The sequence below is a fragment of the Vulpes vulpes genome, chromosome 6 (genome assembly GCF_048418805.1).
Source record: "Vulpes vulpes isolate BD-2025 chromosome 6, VulVul3, whole genome shotgun sequence".
In the NCBI taxonomy this organism is placed as follows: Eukaryota; Metazoa; Chordata; class Mammalia; order Carnivora; family Canidae; genus Vulpes; species Vulpes vulpes.
This window is the reverse complement of record NC_132785.1, coordinates 95,768,837-95,793,943: the sequence shown is the minus strand read 5'-3', so window position 1 is coordinate 95,793,943 and position 25,107 is coordinate 95,768,837. Positions and strand designations below refer to the sequence as shown.

Genomic DNA, 25,107 nt, shown 5'->3' with positions numbered 1-25,107 from the left:
GGAATTTAGATATGGAATTATGGCTTTTGTTTCCCACAAATAGCAGGTATATTTTATTAAAAATAAAATTAAAATAGAATACAAATGTCTCCCATCTCTACAAAAATACTTCATGTTTCAACCTAACACAAATCTCACTTAAGCAAATTATTATATGTGGAAATAAGCTTTTTGCCATTATGTGGCTCCCTTCGAACAAGTAAAAAAACTGTCTTATCCACAATCATGCTCATATTGTACTCTTTGTAATCAGTACATTTGCTTTTCTTCTTTTGTTTTTAAGATTTATTTATTTACTTATTTATTCGTGATAGACAGAGAGAGAGAGAGAGAGAGGCGGAGACACAGGCAGAGGGAGAAGCAGGCTCCACGCTGGGAACCCGACGCAGGACTCAATTCCAGGACTCCAGGATCGCGCCCTGGGCCAAAGGCAGGTGCTAAACTGCTGAGCCACCCAGGGATCCCCAGTACATTGCTTTTCACCAAAGCTCTGGTCATGTGAACATTACAAGGTGATGGCTTAGATTTCTTTTTTTTTAATAATTTTTTTTTTTAAGATTTTATTTATTTATTTGAGAGAGCATAAGAGAGAGAGAGCAGAGGGAGTGGGAGAAGCAGGATCCCGTCCAAGCAGGGAGCCCAATGCAGGGCTTGATCTCAGGACCCTGGGATTATGACCTGAGCTGAAGACTGAAGCAACCTGGGCACCCCTAAAAGGATGCCTAAAAATACCTAAAAGGATTATTTTTAAGTAATCTGTATACCCAACGTGAGGCTCAAACTCAACTCAATCAAGAGTGGCATGTTCTACTGACAGAGCCAGCCAGGTACCCTGGTAATGGCTTAAATTTCAATCATTAATGATATTTCTTAAAGTTGTACAAACTAGATTTCATGGTCTCTCCTTTTTTTTTTTTTTTTTGGTATAGAAAAATTTTCCTGGGTTTCTCCCATAAAACTTTCTATTTGATGGCTTTTAAACATCAGAGATTATAACCTGATTCTCTCAGATAATTCAGATGAATTTGCTTTAAATTCACCAATATTTTACTTACTTTAACCTTTTAATTTCATGTCTCGCATTTCTACCAAATTCTACAAAATGAGGGAAAACATTAGCCTGCTTATCATACTTTCCAAATTCACTGTAAAAAGATGCAGTTTTAAATACACACACACACACACACACACACACACACACACACATATTTTATTTTTAAAGGGCCAAGAGAAGGAGGGAAGACCAAAAAGAAAAACTGCCTGCTCTTCAGTCTCTGAAAAGTGGTGTGAAGTCTGTGGCAAAAGTTTGGCAACTTTCCATTTTATTTTTAGTTTCTTCATTTGCATAAAGACTGCTTTCCATGAAAAGGCTGCCTTGGTTTCTGAGAGTGTGTGCACATGTGAAAATTACTGGCAACATCCTGACACTTAAGTTCTATTTGCTTAGCTATGTATCCTCATTAACTATGGGTGCTCCTACCTGTATTTATTAATAGAACTACCTTTTCAAAGTACTAGTGAAACCACATTCCTTTCTTATACTCTTAACAATTCAGAAAATTAGGTTTTCTGAAAGTTAAAAAATACATGCAGGAGTAGTCCAAAGGAGCTAGGAAACATATATATTCAAAACCATGTAACGTATTTCAGTGACTTGGATGGGGTTCAAACTTTACTTCACATGCTATTCAGGGGAAAGCCAACAGAAGGGCCCTCTTCATGCAATGCCAGCTAACTACTTCAATGACTAAAGTACAGTCCAAGTGATTTTTAAAAAACGAAAACAATTCCCTATAAGTACTTACTTTACTTTTGCTGCTTGAGGAATGTCCCGCAGTTCTTCATTGAGATTGAGGACCTTGGGGTATTTATTTTCCACAATAGTTATGAGATAGTGCAAAAGTGTAATGTTCCTACAATTAAAAAAGGAAAAAGTATTAAACATGGTTAATATCTATATATGATTTGCATGTCCAAGCAGCTGAACCTGCAAGAACGCTATATTCTTGCATTCGTTTCAAAGTTTGGAGACCCCTTTAAGGCAGGGATTCTCAAGAGAAGGGAATAAGGGGAGAGCCTACATGAGATTTACATAACTATATGACGAAAGGAAGCATATACTTTCAAAAGGGAAGACTTACTACTGTGGCTCATAACAAGCATCCTTCAAAATCTGGATGATGGAAATGCACTGGAACCACAGTCAGTGGGAACATACCTAACAAAGACAAGGTGTATCCTGAGTTTCACACCAAGAAGGATGCAGTGAGGGGGGGACAGGGACTGAGGGATGTTTAGTTTGCTGCATAGGACAGCTATTTTTCAAATTTAAAAGTACACAGCAGCAACTCACTAATAAGAATTTATTGATCATTCTCATTTAAGTTTTTTCAACTCTATGAGGACTACTCCACCACTGCAACTATTTATTTTGCTAGCTTTTGTCCCCTCTGACTCATATGTTTTGCTGGTGTAGCAAAGGGTGGTCAGAGTTAGAAGGCGCCCTGGTTTAGGGCTGGGCCTGGGAGTGGACCAGGACTGTGCCATCAAGGCTAGGACATCCTTGAAGCCAAAAATCCATTTCCTAATTTTAGCAACACTTCAGCTCCTAACTATATAACCCAGCTCCGTCTTTGGTGGTGACAGGACTGAACCCTGACTGACCTGGGTTGAAAAAGTGGATGTCTGATAACACTCTCTGTTAGGCCAAGCTGTGGTGGTCTGGTCCTGTTGTCCCTGACTCCATGCACATTACAGTCCCCTGGACCCCATATGCCTGGGCCAACCTGAGATTTATTTCATTGGAATGAGGTGGGGCCAGGCTTGGGTATTTTTAAATCCCCCCCACAGTAACTCTAAGAGCCAGGATCAAGAACCACTAGTCTAATGAAAGTTACCATAATCAAGAGGACAGAAATGTATTTTTTAAAAACATATTCATCATTTTAAGGCAGTTACTTTGCTAATTTATGAGGCTAAGTCACAAGAGCCCTAAGCACCTCCAACTAAAGGGAAGCAGAGTTGTCGATTTCCTTTCCCATAATAATGAAATGGTTTTCATTTCTGGTTACCCCTACACCTTCATAAAAGTCAATGTAATCCCATTCCTCTGAGTCAACTGACCCACATGTGAAAAAACTTTTATTTTTCTTGCTTTAAGAAATAATTAGAAAACAATAGCTCAGCAAAGTAAAGCAGTAGCTAGTGATTCTGGCCATTTACTTTGCAGATATTGAGCTGTTACCCTTCTATTTCAGTTTTGCTGTTCACAGAACCTAAGTGTTGGCCCATGTGCTTGCTGCGTGAGGGAGCAAAATCCTGGCTACCATTACAAGAAAGAACAGAGCCATTTCTCTTCACTTGTTTCACAGAGATGCTTTGTTATTAAGAGAAACTTAATTTAATTAACTACATATACTTTTCATAGTGTAGAAAGATTTCGTACTAGATCAAACATTCACATTTGTTAGCTATACAAATAACACCTCATTTGACTGAATAGAAATTCTTGAAGAATGAAAAACCACACAACAGCCATACATCTGCTTATTCACTGGTATTACTGGAAACAAGCCTTTAAAGCAGAGTGAATGTACCCTTCATTGCTGACTGTTCCATCCTTATGCGGTCTTATCAGATTCAACTGAACATTCACTGAATAACTACTTATCACAAGGCAGTCTGCTGGGCACTATGGGTTTATAAACCCCTGGTACTATATTCCTAGGGACCAAATAGTCACAGGAAGAAGAGGAAAGAGATCAGAAATGTTTTTAATTTATTATTTTGAAAAAGCTCGCATATTAAATTCTATAGTAACTTCAGTAAGCAGATAATCACAAAGGAAGTGCCAGGTTATCAGTAATGATGGTGCAGAGGGTATCAAGGGACAGAGAGAGATGAACAAAAGAAGGGGCTAACAGAGAGGGAGGGAAGGCACTAACTGGTAGTGAAGGTGTTCTTCCTCTCCAACTTGCAAGTTCTCTCAAGTTGAAGAGAACACACTTCCTTAAAAAGGTGACTGCTCGTTATATGCAGGTAAGATGTTGCAGTTACCTACTACACCTTCCAAATAAGATCCATTTGTTGTTGAGTAGAGCTGAGGACAATAGAACAGGTATCATATACCTGCGAGGCCAAATACCTTGCCTTTGATCTTAGGCAAGCTAAATGAGCCACTTGACACTGCCTCAGTTTCTTTATCTGACAACAGGTGATATAGCACTCAGACTATGTACTCCACACAACCAAATATGAAACTGCTCTGGAAGGATCAAGTGCTTACATTAAAAATAAGGTGGTGACAGCACAGCTGTCCTTTGTTAATCTATCTCTACATGATGCAAAAAGAAAAAAAAAAAAAAAGCTTTAGCTCTACAACACATTGCTTCTTATAGGATGGATTCAGGGTTGCCATAATGCTATGTATCACTAATTATATAGAAAATATGGAGTAAAAAGCTTTGCTAGTGGCAATAATTATGGTGAACAGTCCATATTTCTAAAAAGAATTTGGATGCAGAGAAGTTCATCTTAGAAACAACTGTGCAAGTTGCTTTGAAGTCAGTAGGAACCTTAGAGAAACAGCTCACAGGGAAACTAGTGTTACTATGCCTAATGATCCTACCTGTTAATGACACCAGAGCATTTTCACCTCTTGGTGTTTCTAACAAGAATCCAATCACTTAAATATACTTTCTATGAAGCATTTTGAGGAGTCTTGAAAGGAGCAGCTTAACAGTAACAAGCCAAAGTATATTAATACCTCATAATTTTTTTTATAGCTGTTAGCTTCAATGTATAAAGGAAGGAAGACATACCCTAAAACTCCAACAAGCTTCACATTTTATCATCAACTGTCAGTTTTTTTCTTTTCCCTGGAACACAGTTCTCTGTGGAGGGGCCATGACTCAGGTCACGAGGAGACCAGTAGCACACAGGTCACATTGTGTTTCTTGATCTGGGCACCAGTTTAAACAGAGGTCCAACTTGTGAAAATTCATCCAGCTGTACATTTATGATTGGTGGACTTACCTTTAGTGTATTACACCATAATAAAAAGTTTATCCGGGATCCCTGGGTGGCGCAGCGGTTTAGCGCCTGCCTTTGGCCCAGGGCGCGATCCTGGAGACCCGGGATCGAATCCCACATCAGGCTCCCTATATGGAGCCTGCTTCTCCCTCTGCCTATGTCTCTGCCTCTCTCTCTCTCTCTGTGTGACTATCATGAAAAAATAAATAAAATTAAAAAAAAAAAAAAAAAGTTTATCCAAGAAAACCTGAAAACTTAGACAATAATATCCCTGGGGACTGAAAATGGATGAAGGATAATTGGCCTAATGGGTTATTTAGGAGATTAGGAGAAAATAAAGAAGTCAATGCTGGAGAAAGAATAAGCCTGAGCAAGAGACAAGCAAACCAGAGGCTGCAGTATTGGGGAGGCCCAGGAGGCCCACAGGGGCCCTGACCTAAGTAAGCTCCTGGATCCTCCAAGTGTTAGAAGGTACCATACTTACTTGTCAATACTAGATTTTGTGTCAGCAATCTTGTTTAGGCTGGATATCTTGAATCCATATGCATTTCCTCTTTGGCCTTTATTCATGTAATTTCCAAATGCCAAAACCACCTCTAGCAACTGCTTCAGCGCGCTGCTCTTAAATACCTCTTCTGAGCCAGAACGAATTGCTTCAAAAAAAAGCACACATAAACACAACTACTACAACCAAGACTTCTCAGTGATACCCATCCTTAATCCACACACCTGAGAGCAGATACTGAAGATGTAAGACCGGGTTATTAGACTAGCAGGGAGCACTTACAAAACACCCAAACCAGAAGCACAGAGCCAAGAGACAGGGAGAACCAGCTGATGTTGTTCAACAGACCCACAGACAGTTGCACAACCCTATCCTTTCTTAGTCCTGTTCCTGGGTGACTCATTAACTATAAGCAGTTAGGAATACAGAAAAAGTGATTGCATTTCCCACATTCCTATGCACACACTTTCTTGCCTGGTATGAGTCAGATCAACAGGATTGCTAATCAATTCTATGGACAGAAACACCAGCCCAAAGTGTTTCGTGTTAGAGCTTACAGGTGTCATCAGGGATTGGAGCTTGAGCAGGGTCCTGAGCCCAGCCTGCATTCTGTGGCTGTGCTCTTTAGCTTCCTATATTACAAACACTTACAAATTTAACAGCCTTAAATCTTCCCTTAGAAATATCTAGTAAAGCATCATTGTGATAAAGCTAGTTACAGATTTAACGCTAGCAGCAGTCAAATATATTTCTCACCAACACCCAGGATGTGAAAAGCCCACTTCTACAGAGGAGCCCAGGAGATGTGCTGTGAGGTCCAAAACCCAGGCTAGGCCAGAGGGCCAAGTATGGACCTAAGTACTTACTCATCGGAATTCCAAAGGATTTTAAGGAAAAAAATCACCCAAGGGATCCTGTTTACTATCTGCACTTGTATTGTACTTGCATATGGGCACTTATGATGAACATCATTATCAGTCTGGAGGCTTGACTTTACCTTCTACTTTCGGTTTCACTTCTGCCACACGCTCTGCAAACTTCTTTTTGAAGTACAGTGATTGTAGTCTTTGTTGATAATGATTAATTCTGTAAGAGCAAGCATGGACTGATGAACATTTATGTACTTAATATGTCTATGTTCACTCAACGGGTATGGAGGTGGAGGTACCTTAGAGCATATCCCCCAACACACACACACACACACACACACACACACACACACACACACACACACACACACACATCCTCTCCTGGACAGGAGCACAGGAAATGAGGCCACTTTGCTTGGAGAGCCCATTTCCCTCCAACCAACAGGCGTTATTCGGGCAATGGCAGCAGGGTCCTTAGCTCTAATCAGACTGGGCAAAAGAAAATGAGAGTTGCCTCTTTCCCTTCCTCAGAGTCCCAGGAGCTCCTGTGGACAGAGGATAAAAAGGAATGAAAATATAAAAGCCTCCCCATTTTGCAGCAAATAAGGAGCTGTTTCCTACATGTCTCCTATGCTTCTTAACTTTCCACAAAGTTTATTTGTCAAAGCTATAGGGTAAAACTTGTCTCCAGCATTCTCTCCTCATAGCATTCTCTTCCCACTCATGTCTCCAAACCATCCTCTTTCTTTACCATTAGCTCCCTATCTGCTCCCCTCAGGGATGGCAGGCTTCTGCCTTCCAAGATAGCAACTAGTGACTAAGAGATAGGAGGGTGCAAACTGGTCTCTGGTCACCACTAAGAGAAGTTGCTGCTGCTGAGAGGGTGAGGGCCGGTATTCTTGCCAAGGCCTTCTGAAATCAAATCACTGCCTTACCTGTTCTCTAGTGGAAACTTCAGTCCAGTAGCCCCATATAATCAGACAGACCTGGGTTTGCAGCCCAGGTTCTCCTCTTGTTAGGTGACCTTCAACAGGTAACTAAACTCCTCCATTAGATGGGAGAGAATACCTCCCTACCCAAAGTCCTCCTGGAAGGGCTGATAGGAGGATCAAGGAGGATCTTTGATGCATGCATGGATCAAGACAATTACAAATGGCAGCTACTGTGGGTGGTCATCTATTTATCCACACACAGGCTTGCTGAGCACACCTATCAAAATTCCAAAACCATCCTTCGTCCTATAGTAGTATATAAAATGGCAAGATGAGATGGAATAACAGAAATAAGTCCAAATGTGGCAGAAATGTAGAATGACAGATAAGTAAGTTCACCTTGGCTATACTCATAGGCCTTTGGAACTCAGGGAAAGAGCTCTGCCTGGGTTTGAATGAGAGTCTCAGGGCCATTGGTCCTTATCTAATGCAGAATCAATTTTCCAGGCCTGGGATGGCAAGTAGACTCCGCTTACATGCCAAACAAAATTATGAAGCAGTGGCTGCCTCTGGGTTTTCTGGAGAAGGGTTGAGAATGCTTGCCAAGCTCTGTGGGAAGTATGCCATGATTGATTAGAGATGTCTGCATGTGTCATGATTTGACATCCAGATCCTAGCTGTTCATTTATGTGGGCTCCAGGTCAACACTGCTGAGTCTGTCCAGTCTTTGAGATGCTGAGGTATAGGGAGAAGTGAGATACAATCCCAAAGCAGTCAAAGTGGTGGGGAGAATGACACTGACTGGAGCCAGGAAAAGTTATGACTTGTTTAGGTCCAGAACTAGAGGTAATTATGAAGAAATACTAAACCTGGCTCACCCACGGGCAAGAACTCACATAAACAAAACAAATTCCACACAGCTCAGACTTATGAAGATTTTGTAATTTAAAAAGGCTTCAAGTTAAGCCCGGTTATTGGCCCAAATAATTCAACGAGAATTGAAAGTTTAACTTCCTTAGAAAGGTAAGGGGCATGTTCACATTTTATGCATTTTCAAACTCACCGGCTCATTTCGAAAAGGAATCTATCCGCCTTGGCCATCCGATCCAGTTCATGTTTATGTTCCTCTAACAGGTCAATATCACTTTTTTCGGGAACAAATTTCAAGAGCTAAAATGTACATGCAGGTATTAAAACTGAGGTTTATAACTAGATTCTTGCAGTAATTTTTCATTCTTTCAGTTAATTTGCCCCAAGATGAGACGGTAACTTTTATTTACTTTATAAGTTCTGCATACAGGTCATTGTTAAGATACAGTACAAAATTTAAATCTTTCCAGTTAGGTGGTCAAAAAGTACCAACTCCCAGTTATTAGATAAATTAAGTTCTAGGGATGGTATGAGGACTATAGCTAACATTGCTATATAATGTATAGGATAAGGATAGTTGTTAAGAAGGTCACTTCTAAGTATTGTCATCACATGGAAGAATTTTTTCTTCTCCTCCTTTTTATTGAATCTATAGGACATGATGGATGCTACCAACTACACTTACTGCAGTAGTTATTTCATATTTGTAAGTTAAATTACTATGCTGCACACTTTAAATTTATAGTGATGTATGCTAATATTTCAATAAAGTTGAAAATTTTTTTTTACTTTTTTAAAAAATATTTTTAATCTTTTTTACTTTTAAGTAGTTAAATTGGTGTTAAGATGCATTCCTGGCACCGCTCTATTCTATACTGTCTCTCAAATCAGATTGTAGAAGCTCTTTACCAGGATCCATTTTGCATAGACCATTAGAGGGACTTTGGAGATTCAACACTCTCATTAGAAGATGATACAACTGAGGTCCAGAGAGACAAAGCCAGTCACCCAGGATTACAAAAAAACTTTACGTAATTGTCAGAAATAGAACTTAGGTCTCTGACTCCTAGTTCAATGCTTTTTTCTATTACATCATGCTGGAATGAATTCTATGTGTATTTTCCATTCAACTTGTTTATTTCTCTGGCTTATCTAATTCCATTTCATTTTTTTGCTCCACGTAGAGATGGATGAGAAGAACACAGTAGGATTTGAAGTTTTGGATTCCATATTTTATTTTGGTGGAATAAATGAGCATGCAATGTAGGAGAAATAACAATAATAAAGTTGAAAAGTACTCTGTGTCTGATTTCCTTTAAAGTTACACATGTGTGTATACATCCACAGTCTTGTCCATGTGTACTATTTTCCAGATCGAGTGCCCTTGGATATATACATTTTTTTAATGACATTGACCCTCTGGACCCCAAGATTCTCCCCATAACTTGAAGCTGGCATTTGGATGGTTCATTTAGTAGGCTTCCAAAATTTGTTGGATTTAAGGAAGGGACCTCAGAAAAGGCAGTCAGTCTGGGTGCCCACCAGCAGGGAAAGAGAATTAGAACTATAGGTGAATGGTATGTGATCAGAAATATATTCCAAGCAGAGTGCATATTATGTGCCAGGGTCTGGGATGCACAGCACAGCATCTGTGCAAGTAGAACAGCTGTAATGGCAGTGGGGAAGTGCAGCAGTGGTCAAAGTCAGGGAGCAGTAAGAACCTTATCAGAAATTCAGTCTTTATTTTTAAGGGTTCTGGGATATGACTTAAAACTTTAAGTAGGGGAATGAATTTACATTTTTAAAAAGACCACCATGCTCACAGAATGGAGAAATAATTAGAAAGGATCAAAAGTATTAAGGGGCTGTAATTAGACTGTTGGTACAGTAATCCAGGGGAGAGGATGGTGGCCTGGATTGGGTAGTGGGTAGATTCGAGAGCTATTTAGGGGGATTGAATGGAACTGGCCTGACTTATTGATGGGACGCATCACAGTAGAGAGTCAAAAGGATGAGGTCCAGGCTTTCTGGTTTAGGCAACAATGTATACAGAATATAACAGGAAACCCAGAAAGAAATGGCTGGGGGAGAATGGGTGGGGAGAAAGTGAGTTTAGTGCTTGAAATACTGGCAAGAGAGCCAAGTAGTGATTCCTAGTAGGCAGGTAGACAAATGGGTCTGACATCCTAGAGATCTGTTTGGAACAGAAAGCATTGACAGTGGTTGTAACATGCAAGGATGTAAGTGAGGTAACTAGGGGAACCATCAAGAGAAAGCAGGGCTGAAGGGAAGCCAGTGTTTTGTTTTGTTTTGTTTGGAAGCCAGTGTTTGAGGTATGAGGACAAGAGGAAGAATCTTCAGAGGAGACAATGAAATGCCAAAGAAACACATTTCACCATGGAACATGGCCTGTGGTATCACATACCAGCAGCAAATCAAGGAAGATAAAGTCTGCAAAGTGTCCCCTAGCTTTGGCAACAAGGAAGTGGTGAGTCCTTGGTGAAAACAGCTTTAGGGAGGTGAGGAAGAGTTAACAGGAGGTGAGTGTGGACAAGCTTTCAAGAACTTTGCTTGTATCACAAGAGAGAGCACAGTAGCTAGATGGGCATGTGTGTATTAAAAGGTGTTTTGTGAAAGGCTGAGACTTGAACAAGTTAAGAGTCAAGAGGGAAAGGTGTAAGATCTAGGAAAGGGGGACAAGGTCCTCTGATGTGGCCAGGTCTCTGAGCAGAAGGAACGCCTGGGCCAGAGCAGAGGCCAGAGAGACACCTTATTTCTAATGGGATGTAATGGATGTGGATGCCGGCAGGATCAGTGGTCTGGTGGCCTGATAGATTCTAGACATTTATGTTCCTGTGTTCAAGTGGTGCCAGTGGACAGGACAAGTATCTTCTTCCTCTTCCTCAGTGCAGGGAAGAAGGTAGTAAGGCAAGGGAGAAGGGAGACAGAGAAAAAGACTGTTTTTTTTCCCCTTAGTTTGGACTTTTATCTCCTGGGCAAGGAAATTCAGTTCCAGTCTCAGGGATTCCCCCTTCCCCCACAACACACACTGGTTTGTGTGTGCTAAGCCCATAGGCCCCTGTTCACCAGAGCACAATCACTTGCTCTCTTTTGTGAACGCTGCAAGAAGCACATGCTAAAGGTTCAGTCCTTCCCAAAGCAGAGGCAAGTGACAGACTATGTAAGGATAGCTTTAAGAGAGAAATGAAGAATTAGACCAACACCTGGGAATGAGGGGAAAGGTATGCATTCCGAGAAACAGCAGTGTATCAATCTTGCCTGAGTTCTGAGCTAAACACAGGAGAGGAGGGAATGAATGTGGCTCACATGCAAATCATAACTAGGAGTAAAGAGATGCTGGCTTCAAAGTTTGTCTGGGAGAAATGCTGTGTGAAGAAGAGGAAGCAGAGGAAGAATAGCAGAATAAGATAGGAAAAGGAAGAGTACGGTAATGACCAGAGAGTAAGACACAGAATTATCAGGGTAGACCAGGTCAAAAGTATCCCACTTGGCCAGATTCTTCTTCAGTAGATTGATTTTCTTACTTGTATTTATTTGAAGTAAATTCTATTTGCACTGCAAGCCCTTTTGGCAAGATTTTGAAATCCCTTCCCTCAAGGAGGAATTTTGCTGGATGCAATTTCACAGTAAACAGATCTTGTGGAATTTTAAACATATGACCTTGTCAATAGGGGCTGAAGGCCTAAGGACCAAAGTAGCTTTCCACATAGTTCTTCCCTTTGTGTGAGCAGCTTGTGATGTGGGCAACCAAAGTGCAGAGTCACCTGGGGGCCAGAGAGGGGGCAGCGGGGAACTGGGCTGCAATTTTGGGCAGAGACCCTTGTTGGGACTGGTATGCAGACGGAGAGGGAAGAGTGTGCAGAGTAAAATGCTCTAAACAGTTAATTCCTGATTTAGGAATTATGTATAAACTATTTGTACACAAAGTATCCTAATAGAATATACAGTCATTAACTATTAATAACTAGGTCAAACTTCAGAAAGGATAGCATAACAGCTTGGTCCATTGCTAGGTGTGAGGGCTTCCCCAGGATGATTCCAGCTGCATGTTTTAGGTGGGGCAGGTGCACTGGGGTATGATGATCCTGCACACACTGCTCCATCCTGCTCTATGTCTGAGGCCTTTTAGGACATTGGTGAGAACACTATAGAAAATGCATAAGCAGATAGGCACTCCCCCTGGAGCAGCCATGCCATCCAAGATAACTGTCAACACCACAAAATAGCCTTTTCCTCTGCTTCTGGGAGCTGAGCACACCTACTAATGAGACCTCAAGTTCAGTCTGGCTCAGGATCATGGGTGTCCACAGTTAACCATAAGTGGACCTGGCACTAACAAAGGTGGACCTGTAGACAAAAAAACACTCAAAATAGGATTTTGTACCAAGGACAATGAGACAAGCAGAACAGTCTCAGAGTGTGGAGACGTTATCCACATAGCACAGAAAAATTTAGGGCCAGACCAAGAGACAGGTAATAACCCCTGAAACATCTGCTAGTTCAACAACACTGTCATTTGGGGGACAAATGAACAAATCTGCTGAGAAATACCTAACAGAGTTGGAGCGGCGACACAGACTGTGTTATAGGAATACTGCACGAAGACAGGCGAAGTCACTATATTCAGCTTGCCTGGCCATGGTTAATATGAATAATTTCGATGCAGATGACAGAGCTAGGGGTTTAACAGTAACTTCTGTGGTGTCGGAATGGTGAATCAAGGCCAAGACACAAACTGTATTAAGAATTCAGTAATGAATCAGTTTACATAGTAGTCTGTGATCTCGTAAGCTAGTGAGGTTCTCCATATTCCTGTCAAACAGACTTCCCTAAAGCTAGTAGATTTGTATGGAGGCATAACAGGTTTTTTTGTTTTGTTTTGTTTTGTTTTTTGGAGGCATAATAGCTTAACTGCAGCATGAGGGACGGAATCTGGCTTTGTGGGTCCCAGGCATTTGACAAACTTGTGACCTTCCTTCTCATCCAACATTTTGAGGAGCAATGAGAGAATAAACTCTCTTAAGAGTGCCACATTCAACCTTGGTTCAGAGATGAGAAAATTATCCACCAGCAACAAGATTTTCTCAATATCCCACTCCCTGCTGAAAGCCAGTTGTCATTTATGCTCTGAGATATGTCTGGCAGCTCACCTGTTCCAACATGTCCTTGGGCAGATCCTCCTGCTCGTCCATTGTTAGAATTGCCCGTTTGATTTCATCATTGGACAGTTTCAACCTGGATAAAGAATATTTTATTCTGTTGTTAACATTATTGGGTGAGTATTAAATTTTAACACAAGATAATGCATTCTGCTACTCCAGCTGATTTTCAAGAACTGTTTTTTTCAAAATTTTTTAGTGAAAGCTTATTTCCTGACAATATTGCACCTAAAAATAGTATTTTGAAAGTGCTTTAACATTCTTTCAGGACTTTGTAATGTTCTGCTGACACAGGGAAGAAAGCTGTTATATCTTATTGTTTAGTTTCCTTAAGTAAGGGATTGGGGGATGAGAAATAGAGAAAACACCTATACATACTATTTTCTTTAATATGGTGTCCATGAATTGTAGATGAAAGGGAAAAATTAAATTCTTTTTTTAAGATTTATGTATTTGAGAGAAAAAGAGCATGCGCACATGCGTGCATGTACATGCAAGGGGAGGCACAGAGGCAAAAGGAGAGAATCTCAAGCAGGCTCCATGCCCAACACAGAGCCCAAACTCACAACCCTGAGATCATGACCTGAGCTGAAATCAAGAGTTGGATGCTTAGCCTACTGAGCTACCCAGGCGCCCTGAAAAACTTGATTATTTTTCAGGAATGTTTAAATTTTACTTTCAGAGTAAAAAATGGATTTTTAAAAGCTTGAAATCTGTTATTATTAAAAAGTTGAATAGTTAGTACACAGAATAAAATGCATAAGGCACTTCATGGTTGAGGAATTTTCACATATATGGATAGAGGTTTAAAATAACTGTGATGGTCTTTTTTTTTTTTTTTTTTTTTAATGGAGGGAGAAACTGAGGCTTAGGATGACCAAGTGATTTCCTCAAGATCAAACATATGGAAAGTGGCAATATCTTAACACAAACCTGAAACTCTTGATTCTTAATTCCAAATTCCTTTTACAAATCTGCTTATCTACTTACTGTCTTATAGGAAGAATTTAATCACAAATCTGTTTTCTGTTTACCATAACTTTATATGATTTACTAATTTAATTAAGGATTTATGTCTTGATTATGTCAGGACAACAAAGTTTGCGTGGACTATAAAGAAGAGTCATGAAATTAAAACATACTTGTAAAAATGTGTTTTTATTAGACACAAACAATAGTCTTAATGCGGGGGGGAGGGTGGGGATCTTAATCAGATCATTAGCTAGAACAGAGTCACTCTTTTGTTCTATTTGTAAGCATCAGATCCAGACTTACTTAGAAAAAAATCTTATTTCCTTATTAAACTTCCACTATCGTAGCATATTAACATTATTTGGTCTGTTCTAGTCTATGATCTTCCAAAAAATCACATTTAGGCATAGACATAAAAATATAAACACACAAACACAGAGCAAGACGTACAGCCTTCACAGGTAACATTTGAAGGCAGGGGCTTTGGCATCAGGTGGGGCCCCTGTCCTGTGTGATGGTGCTGGACCAATGTAACCTTGGATAAAGTCTTTAAGCCTTCATTTTTCTCATCTGCAGAGTGATACAATGCATGTGAAGCATTTAGCACAGATAAGGCTCACTAAACTATATGTATTACTCTACCACAGATTTTTCTACCCCAGGGACAAGAAGCAGCAGTACTCATGTAACCTAAACAGTCACACACAGCTACGTGATTGTTACATAGTGCTTAGGAGGTTTACCAGGAACACTTCCCAAAGCACTCTCACATTCATTATTTCACCAGAGTTTCCTCTCTGTACACAACATCCATCAAGACTGAGAGTATTAAACACAAATTAGAAGACAGGATTCTTATTTTAAAGGTGGTTATAATGTTTGGGAGAATCAAATGACAAGCAGAAACACTGGCTCTGTCACAGATAAATGAGGGCAGCAGGAGTATAGAGGTGGACGCAAAAGCCACAGAAGGAGGAAAGAACCCTGGACAACACGCACCCCACTCTGGACAGCTTTGGCTTGCCCTCGTCTCTAGATTTCAACATTATCTCAGTAAAACCACCCATTTTGCTATTTACACTGCAAGTTGTTTCACGTGCCAATAAGTAGGAAAGGGAAGGAACAAATTTGTGAATCATATACTAGTAGCATTCTCTTTTATCTCATGTTTTCAAATCCAAATATAGCATCCAGGCAATATGTGAAATTGCCTTTTTTTTTAGAGAGGGAAAAAGAAGGAGAATGTGTGTGTGCTTGTGCACAAGCAGGGAAGGTGCAGAGGGAGAGGGAGAGTGAGAATCTTAAGGAGGCTCCGTGTTGATCTCATGACCCTGAGATCAAGAGTTAGACGCTTAACTGACTGAGCCATCCAGGTACCCCCAAATTGCCCATGTTCTAAAATGAGACCCATTCTATCACTTAGTCTGAGGTGTGGTACCATCCTAATTCCCAGGAGCTGGAGAGACTTCTTCAGGTTGTTTTGGTCATTCTTGGGACAATCATTACCCCACACACATTTTCACCAGAACATCAGGATGGAAAACCCCCAGATTTAACTGGAACAATTTGGCCAAGTTGGCATGGGTAAAACATCTGATAGGGTAAACACTGTATCCTGGCATCACTGTACGGCTCTGGGTAGCTCTCAATTCCAGGACACTAAAGGCTTTGAGTCAGTTAAGAACAGACACCACAGTCCAGCCATACAAGGCCAAGGAACAGGAACATTAAGGAAGGTTGAAACTGCCACTAATGAAAACCAACTGGCTGTGGAAACCTCTATAGTCATCCTGAGAAAAGCTCCACTGGTAAGAAAAAAATAAATTAGTTCTCTGTCCTTTTCACACTGAGCTAAAGAAACTACTTTATGGTGTAGTTCTGCTGGGTCCTTCTGTTTTGCATTTAAAAGAAAAGGAGTTGAAAATCAGAGTGAGAACAATACTTGAAGTATCAGATTTGCATTTCATTAGCTCCCCATATGGAGTGCAGAACTTCTTGCTTTTGAAATTGTATATATTTATGCTTCTCAACCCCCAGAGGCTGTCTGGACTAAACACTAGCTCTAATTCATAACAATTTTGGTTTCTCTTTATGTGTCCCACAAAGAGACTCGAGACTTTAATGGATAGTACTTAAGAAAATCTACCTGTCAACATACTGCCTTGCACGTGGCCTGTTGGAGCAGACAAAGAAACTGTACCCTTGGGGAAAGAAGAGAAGGGTACTCCACCCCCTGGGACGGTTCTATAGGTTGCCGAGTTCTTAGTATCATCTGTCATCCACAGAATGAGTCGCTAATCTCTGTAATTTAAGGACCCTACCAATTCTAATGTTTTAATTGCTTTTAAGGCTTGGCAGTGTTCTGGTATGCTGGAGGGTGGCAACTTTAGAGACATCCACTTTAACTTTCTTTAAAAGGCAGGCAACAAACCAGCCATTTTAAACCAGTATTTAAGTCTACCTTGCTCCACTCAAGTATTTCAAAAATTTGCCAAGAGAACTGAAACATCCAGGCATAATTAAAATAAGTTAAGGATGGATGGCTAGATCAGCCTTAGCTCTGCTTCAGTGGATTTAAGCCAAATCCCCCTACTTTAAAGTAGCTTTTTGTGGTTTACTACACCCTGGCTGCCATGTTAAGTGAGCATCTGGAAAAAAAGAATGGCACAACACTTCATAAAAGTATATTTTAGGTGGGTTCATTTTGCAATATAAACCAGCTTCCAAATTTCTTTCTTTTTGGGGGGGAAGGGAGAGGTCTGTTTTAGGGAATAAAGCAGAGTAAATTTTAAATTGCTGCATGTCGCCTATATACACACCCAGTAAGTTGTCGCTCAATCTGCCTAGGGCCTGAGGTGGAGGTTCTTAGTTTAAGGAACATCACGTCCATTCTACTCTCATCTCCAGTCTGTGTAAGGCAGGGTCCTCTCATGGCCTGGAGCTTCTGCTTCAAACTCACACCTTCCAGGCAGTCTGCTTCTGGGAGATGCAAGTGATCCTGGCCACTAAGGCTGCGAGTTCCATGTATAGGGCCTACACTTTCCTCCCCTGCTTAGCTTATGGGATAGGAAGGACCTGCCTTCCGACTCCTTTCTCTGCTCAGGGCAGGACTGTGGCAGGTGCCCTGACCAAAGGGTCCACTAACTCCTTCAGTGTGGGGATAAGGAAGAGCTTTTAAGGATAACCAAACACTGCAGACATATGGGTTCATTAAAATATCCCCCGTGAAATACGCCACAGGCTTATACTGTGGTGGAATCTGGTGAGAACACCGTGTTGCTGGGAATTAAATCCCTAGTTAGCACGGTAAGAAACAGAGAGGGTTGGGTAGCCAGTCTTGGGGAATGAAATAAGTAAAAAAGAAAAAAGACGGTAAGTGTGGAAAGGAAGGAAATCTTGACATCTACTTGGAAATATTCCTATTCATTGTCCCCGTGCACAAAACCAGTGTCTGGGTCTTACTGAGGGTTGTGTCTCTCTCAATTCTGTCTCTGGTCAGGTTGTACCTGGGCATAAGGAAGAGCCTCCTATCTAATGGCTGCCCTCCCCGCCAGCTCTCAACCCGTTCTCCAACTTGTCCTGCAAACCCTAGAGAGCAGACTTAAAACCTTATTAAAACAAACAACTTGCACTAATTCTTGATCTCATGGGCACAAACACAGGCCACTAACTGAACAACGACTGCATGCAGGTACCCTGTGGCTGCTTCACACACACTGGGTCTAACTTCCACACTGAGAGAGCCCACTGCAAGGCCAGTCCTCTCCTTATCTCCATTTTACAGATGAGGAGGGTATGGCTTCGCCCCGGCTGACCACTGACCAATGTAAGGCACCAGGCATGGATCCCAGGCTGTTTTGCCCAGCCTCATTCATTACGATTGATAATTGCTACAATTGCAGGGCTCTCCTTATTAGCTGTGTGCCAACCTCTCGGGCACCTTGGCTTCTGTGCGCCTCCTCAGAACTCCTCCCATCCCCCTGCCACATAACTGTAATTGCTCTTTGAGGCCCTCTTTCTCTGGGGAGCCCCGCTGGTGTCCTCACTTGGCTGACTCCTGGCTCCTTCAGGTGGGATCAGTCTAGGCCTGAGCTGTTCACAAGCCACCTCGCCTAGGTCGTTTCTCTTCTTCAGTTAGCCACGAGTTTTCAAAGGCGGCAGTGCTACCTCAAGTCATGGTCCGTTCTGTGGCACCCCATATAGTGCCAGGCAGATAAATGCTCCAAAGTCGTAACTCTAAGAAAAAAGCATCACACACACTTTCATAGATTTCTTCCTTCCTTATAGCCCCTAGCTCCTCTCATGTGTGGTAATACACTGCCAACGAGGAGGGGAGAATGAAAGCAAGGTGAACTGCTGACTGGTTAAACAACTAAATACAACGCAAATTAACACTAAATTTGCTTCATTTCTGTTACCTTTACCAGATAGCACAATATAGATCAGTCCTGTGCTTTCCTGACAAGAGTAAAACTATTGATCATGGAGCAGAAAAGCATGTGGGGCTGAATCCTCTGTGGGAAAGAAGGTTTTGGAACCTCATCCATAAGGTCTAATTATCATAAGGTCAACTGGGAATCAAAATTACCTTGTTATGTACAATGCGCTTTTTAATTATGCTCGTTATAATGACACTCATCCATTAAATTGGATTTTAATAGATAATTTAATAGGCATAGGGCAATTTCTTAAAATTATCTTCTGTAGAGTTTAGATTCACTCAAGTTCTAAGTAACTTTAGGCTCTGACACTTTTGAGGTAACAAGAAAATTGTGTGCCACAAACATGAAATAATTCCTTCAATAATGGCATCGGAAATTTGCCAGAAAGACCTCTAACCTCATCTATAACCAGTGTTAGTGTTATTATCCTCATTGACATCTCATGATGAGAATAATCTGTCTATGAGGAACTAGGTCACAGATTTTAATCCTTTGAGCACTTAAGTACTATAGAAATTCACAGTGATAGCTTCCTTTGTCAAGTTGTCTAAAAGTGTTCCTCTAGATTGCAAAAGCACAAAATACAGGCAGAAATTCTAGGATCTAGGGGGGAAAAAACTTCCCCAAATTTTCATTTACTGTCACTATTAAGAATGTGACTTGTTGGGGTATCTGGGTGGCTCAGCTGGTTAAGTCTGCTTTCAGCTCAGTTTATGATCTGAAACTGGGAGGGAGCCCCACATTGGGCTCCCTGCTAGGTGGGGAGTCTACTTTTCCCTCTGCCATTCCCCCTGCTTATACTTTCTCTCTGTCAAATAAAGTCTTGAAAAAAAATGTGGCTTGTAAAAAGAAACTATAATAAAATGAATTATACATAGTATAGAAGAAAAGTAAGTAGTCCTTCAGATTATTTCATTGGTATCTTCCTGAGCATGTGTTCAGGAAGAAAAAGTGGGGCTAAGTACAGGGCCTGGCAATTTACACAGCTTCCAGCCAAAGGCAGAAATGAAATGCTAACAGGATGGTTCATGTTACCTTACTAGTTGTATTAAAATTCAGGGATCTCACTCAGCTTCAATTTCTCTTTGACTAAAAGGAACATTTGCTCTCTGAAGTAATATATATCTGACTAATAATCAAGTTCCATGCTGTAAACCAAGCAGCAGTCCTTTGTGTTAAAAGAAACTCACTGTAAGACCATCTAAAAAATAAAGACTGCTGGGACACTCGGGTAAGTGTCCGATTTCAGCTCAGATTCTGATCTCAGGGTCTTGAGATCGAGCCCCACACTGGGCTTGGTGCTCAGTGCAGAGTGTGCTTGAGATTCTCTCCCTCCTCCTCTGCCTCTGCCCCTCCCCTGGCTTGTACTCTCTAAATAAATAAAAAATAAAGAATGCCACTTTTACTCTTTACTTTCACTGAAAGCGAAGCTACCTTATACCAACTTTAATACATATACAACATTCTTTCTAGAATGGGATCAATGGGATTTCTACTTAATGCTCCCAAATTCTGGATCTTCATTTACCTCATAAGCATTAGGTATCTTTGCCTGACATAAAAGTCCGTTTTTGAGAAAAGAAGAAATTAGATACAGAAAAGCTACTTGAAATGCCCAGGATGACCTGACACAGTGCCTGAAGCTACAAGCAGATTCCACCCTCCCCAATTTCCTTTTTCCTTTCAAGTCTCAAGGCTGTGATGGTTCACTAATTATGAGAAAGATTTCTGAGCAGGGCTGAAATGGATAAATTAGCATTTCACTAAGGTTTGAGATTTACATATCTTTTTAGTCATAAAAATGTTCAAAAAGAGCATGAAATCATAAACCCGACACATAAAAAGGTGATTTAGAAAAGCAAAATAAAACAAAGAGCTTTCATTGTTGCTGCTGATTCTGTGACAGTGCTACTCAACAGTCAAAATATCTCTAAAGCCAGGAAATATGAATAAAGGTAAAGTCCAGTTTACAGGCTCTCTGGAAAAATAAACAAAACAAAACATTGATTTGGGATGTTCTGCTCTTTAACTTTAGGAGTCTGTAGAAGTTAAACTCCAAGAAAGCAAGCATCCAGCTCTGATACATTCCACCCAGGGAAAGTAGGGGCCATGAATTCTCCTCACCGTAGACAGAAGAGAGAATCCAAAGAACTGAATCTCAGCAGAGTCTGATGAAAAGAACAAGTATAAAACACGTGGTTTGGAGCCACAGGATAGAAAAGTTGGTCCTACCAGAAATATTTATTCAGCATCAACAATACCTCGATAGAAGGATGTTGCAATTCTGAGCTCTCCGACCATCAATCACCGAAAGCTCTTTGACTTTAAGTTTGGAACTCAGTGTGTCATCAATGGCATCTGCTTCTTTCTATAAAGAGCATGAAAGAAATCCATCAAAGTCAAATAGGGACATTCCGACTTCAGACACACACTCTTCCTTTATGTTTTTTGTTTACGTGTGTGCGCGCGCGTGCACACACACACACACACACACACACAGGCGAAGCTGAGATGACAAGGGAGGGAGGACAGGGAGGTGGTGGAATTGAAACGAAGGGCTAAAATCTAGTTGACAAAGGGAAATAGTAAGAAAAGCTGACCACCCACATTTGAAAAAGCATTTTTGGAAGAACAAAGCGCATCTAAGTTGAAGATGCTAAGTGTGCATAAATTATCAGTGAGTGGTGCTCTCCTTTTGTCCCCCAAATCCCTATGGACAGCAGACAGAAGAACTGTCACTATGAATCAAGCTCGGCCGAGGCTTGCCATTGCCAGTCTGGCCATTTGCAGGGCCCATTCACTCCAGAACCATTTGCATCCTGAGCACTCAAAAAGCTGAACAATAAATCCTCCCAAACATCCTCATGTGCAACAGGAAGCTCCCAAGTCCAGATGGTACCTTTCATTACCCTGGAGTCTGATGGATAACAGACAGGGCAGTTCAAGGCATTAGTTCAATTACTTGAATTAACAACAAAACACTATTTGCATACTCTGCTGCTGTACAAAAAGCTATAAGCAATGATGACCAGTCATAATTTATGGTGGAAGAGGCATAAAACAGTGATATATAAAATACTATTTGAGTAAACTGGGCATCAAGGTGAAAATACAAACTTGATAAATAGCAAGTTTAATTTTATTAAAGGTCAGAATCAATTTTAAAAATGGATCATGGAATTTTTAAAATATAAGAAAACCAAAGAGCTCTGGAACTGTGTAACAGCTTAGGAAAACAAAGACAATATGGAGTTTTTAGTAAGAGACATCATGTGATCAAACTTCACCTATCTCCTGTCATGCTGAGATTTCAGGCAGACCTCTAAATGTCAGCTAAGAGTTGAAACCCAACTCGGAGTTACCTAAGCACTACATTACACTATCTGAAAAAAAAAAATGGATCAGCAAGACATTTTGAGCTTGACAGTGAGCCAAGAAGTTATATTAAGCAAGGTTTAGGTAGTTGCTCACTTACCTGCTTGGAGTTACTGTTCACAAAGAAATCCTACAGCCATGGCAGAGGCATGGAAAAGGCAAATCAGACACATGCAGTTCAGAAATCACAGCAATAAGTGGGAGAAAGTCAAAGTAGTCAAGGAAATCAGTGACACAGGGTAAGAGAGGATTTATGTCCCAAGGATCAGCAATGAGAGTTGATGAAGATGGGAGAGGCTGGCTGAAGATACAAGAGCACAGAACTAAGCTTTCTGGGGAGAGAGAGATGACATGTGCTGTACACAATTTTCAATGGGGACAAATCAAATTCAGAGAAGAAAGGATTTAGAACACCCCACGAAAGACCCAAGTTGGGAACAGAAAAAATTCTCTTTGAAAGAGAAATGGGCTCCATTTATTCAACATGACAATTTTCACTTGAAGCAGAAAAATATCAATCAATTCCAACATCTTGAGGAAACTACTCCTACAGTCATGTTCTACCAGCAAAACGTGCTTTTGGGGAAGGAGGGAGAGGTTGAAATAAATTCCTGTCTTCTTGTGACATAAGGAAGGATTAAGAAAATACAAAAGACAAGTTCAACAATGTAGGTTGGTAATATTAACTCTCAGTATCCCTTGAGAGTCCAAACAATGCATGGCAGCACTATGGATAGGTATGAGGAGAAAGATAGAACATGCAATTAAGAGACAATAAGTGATCATGTTGTGTGCAGCCCCTTGGTGGCCCTGTCCCAACTGCCTCATAGCTGTTCAAGCATGTAAGGTCAGCAGCCTCTTCCTAAAATACTCCGAATAAGACTTGGAGTGAAGAAGAGAAAGAAGAAGAAGTAATTGGCATGTTAAGAGAAAGTTACAGTTTTCTTTACATATTTTTGTCATGCTGGAATGAGTAAAGCTTTGGTGTGCAAAATACACCCCAGCTTTCAGGCCAACTGCTTGTACAACCAGCAGTGGCTCAGCAGATTCCTTAAGGCCTCATTGGCCCTGGCAGCACTGCCAAAGCCAATTTTACACAGATGAGCTGTTTCACATCATTCTTCCAGTGAGAAACAAAACGTGTCCCTCTTTTGCTCTACCCATACAAGGAGGGATAGCTTTTCTAGAATGGCATTTCAAAATAAACTGATAACCACAGGAAATCTTTCTTCTTCTCTAATGCCAGTTTTCTTTCATCCTGGTTGTAATAACCACATTTTCTATTCTGAAACTCCTTAGGACACTTCCCTATAAATGCACTCTCTCCTTTAAAGGGCAGAAAAGGCTAAGATGATGTGAATTCCAGGAGGTCATCCTATCCTACTTTTCTCTCTTAAAAAGTTGCTAGTTGAATTTAGATCCAGCTCTTACTATCCGGCCTTCAAAGAAGAAACTTCTATGAAGTTCTCTAGCAACTTATTCTCCATAAGTTCCCACTGTCAGAAAATTAAGACTTCTGACCTTTACTATAGTGGACTATGGAATTAGGCAACTACCATTTATTAGATATGAGGCTTGGAGCTCAGTCTTACTATCTGCACAATGGAATCAACAACTGGATTATTATTATGACAATTAAACAAGATGATTCATGTAAAGCATTTTGTACAGTATCTGACACATATTTATGAGCTCAATACTTGGAAGCTATCATACAATATAATTATCTTTAAAACTGATGATCAAGTCCATTTTTCCTCCTTTTACTATCTTTTTCAGGGAGTTGAAGAAGAGCTGCTCAAGATCTCCCATTTGTTACCAGCAGCAGCAATGAGTCTAACAGTTAATAGCTAAGCAATGTATATTATCTTTCCAGAGGTGAGGATGAGGAATGCTATGGGAGAGTATGGTTGTTAGCCTTGTGATTTCCTTTAAGGGTCCTTTAACCAACACATTTTAAATAAAATCACAAAGCTTATTTAGATGGGGCATGTTAAAAACGATGATGCTCCCAGGCCTCTTTCAAATAAGTTATCATTCTTTTTGAAAATTTAAATTATTCACTAATTGGTTTGGACCAAACACCACAGGATCAGCTATATTTGGCTCCACCTAACAGTATGTCTGATTTTTCCAGGGGATTTTTGGTATAGAGCTTTGGTAAGGGGATCCCTGGGTGGCTCAAGGGCTTAGCGCCTGCCTTTGGCCCACAATGTGATCCTGGAGTCCCGGGATCAAGTCCCACATCGGACTCCCTGCATGGAGCCTGCTTCTCCCTCTGCCTATCTCTCTCCTCTCTCTCTCTCTCTGTGCGTCTCTCATGAATAAATAAAATCTCTCTCTCTCTCTAAAAAAAAAAAAAAAAAAAAAAAGAGCTTTGGTAAATAGAAAGTTGGGACTTGTATTTTTTAGGAGTCAATGATGATAGATTCTTAGAGATAAGGTTCTGCAATGACATGATGATTCAACATTTCACAGAAAATAATAATCCTTACCTGAACAGTTTTTAATCTTTATGAGGTTGAGGTCCCTTTGTAAATCTGATAAAAGCTAGGGATCCCTCTCCAAAAAAATGCATACTATTCTTACAGATACATACTGTTTATACAAAATCCTGCTTTTAATTAACTCTTAGCAATTACAGAATCTCTATCTCATACTTTGGTTTAAGAAAAACCTTCATTCATAATTTTCTCTTCTTTCTTCATGTGCCATAGCTAATGGCCAAGATTATTGAAATAAATATCCTAATTCATAATTTTTCAATGTGAAATCTAGATCAACAAAATAATGAAAATGTAAAAAAGAATAAGAAAGAAAAAATATTTGACCATTTATAAAGAAAAAATAATCAGAAGATAGCATTGAAGAGTTCCAAATGAGAGTCTAAGGATGTCTTGTTTATTACATATTAGCAGGAGAGGTCAGATT

At 40.5% G+C, this 25,107-nt stretch overlaps 1 protein-coding gene across 4 annotated transcripts in view; it reads right to left on the bottom strand.

The window, feature by feature from the left end:
- Positions 1 to 25,107, bottom strand: part of DAAM1 (dishevelled associated activator of morphogenesis 1) — a 166,189-nt gene that overhangs the window by 10,745 nt on the left and 130,337 nt on the right. For 2 of the 4 annotated variants that reach the window (XM_026000599.2, XM_026000600.2), the window contains exons 16-22: positions 22,277 to 22,306; positions 21,063 to 21,169; positions 13,379 to 13,463; positions 8,401 to 8,507; positions 6,534 to 6,622; positions 5,516 to 5,684; positions 1,806 to 1,913 (exon numbers count right to left, since the gene is read on the bottom strand). In XM_026000599.2, the coding sequence (XP_025856384.1) occupies positions 1,806 to 1,913; positions 5,516 to 5,684; positions 6,534 to 6,622; positions 8,401 to 8,507; positions 13,379 to 13,463; positions 21,063 to 21,169; positions 22,277 to 22,306 (695 nt within the window). The remainder of the gene's footprint in view (positions 1 to 1,805; positions 1,914 to 5,515; positions 5,685 to 6,533; positions 6,623 to 8,400; positions 8,508 to 13,378; positions 13,464 to 21,062; positions 21,170 to 22,276; positions 22,307 to 25,107) is intronic. The other 2 variants (XM_026000601.2, XM_072761671.1) reach the window with 1 other exon arrangement.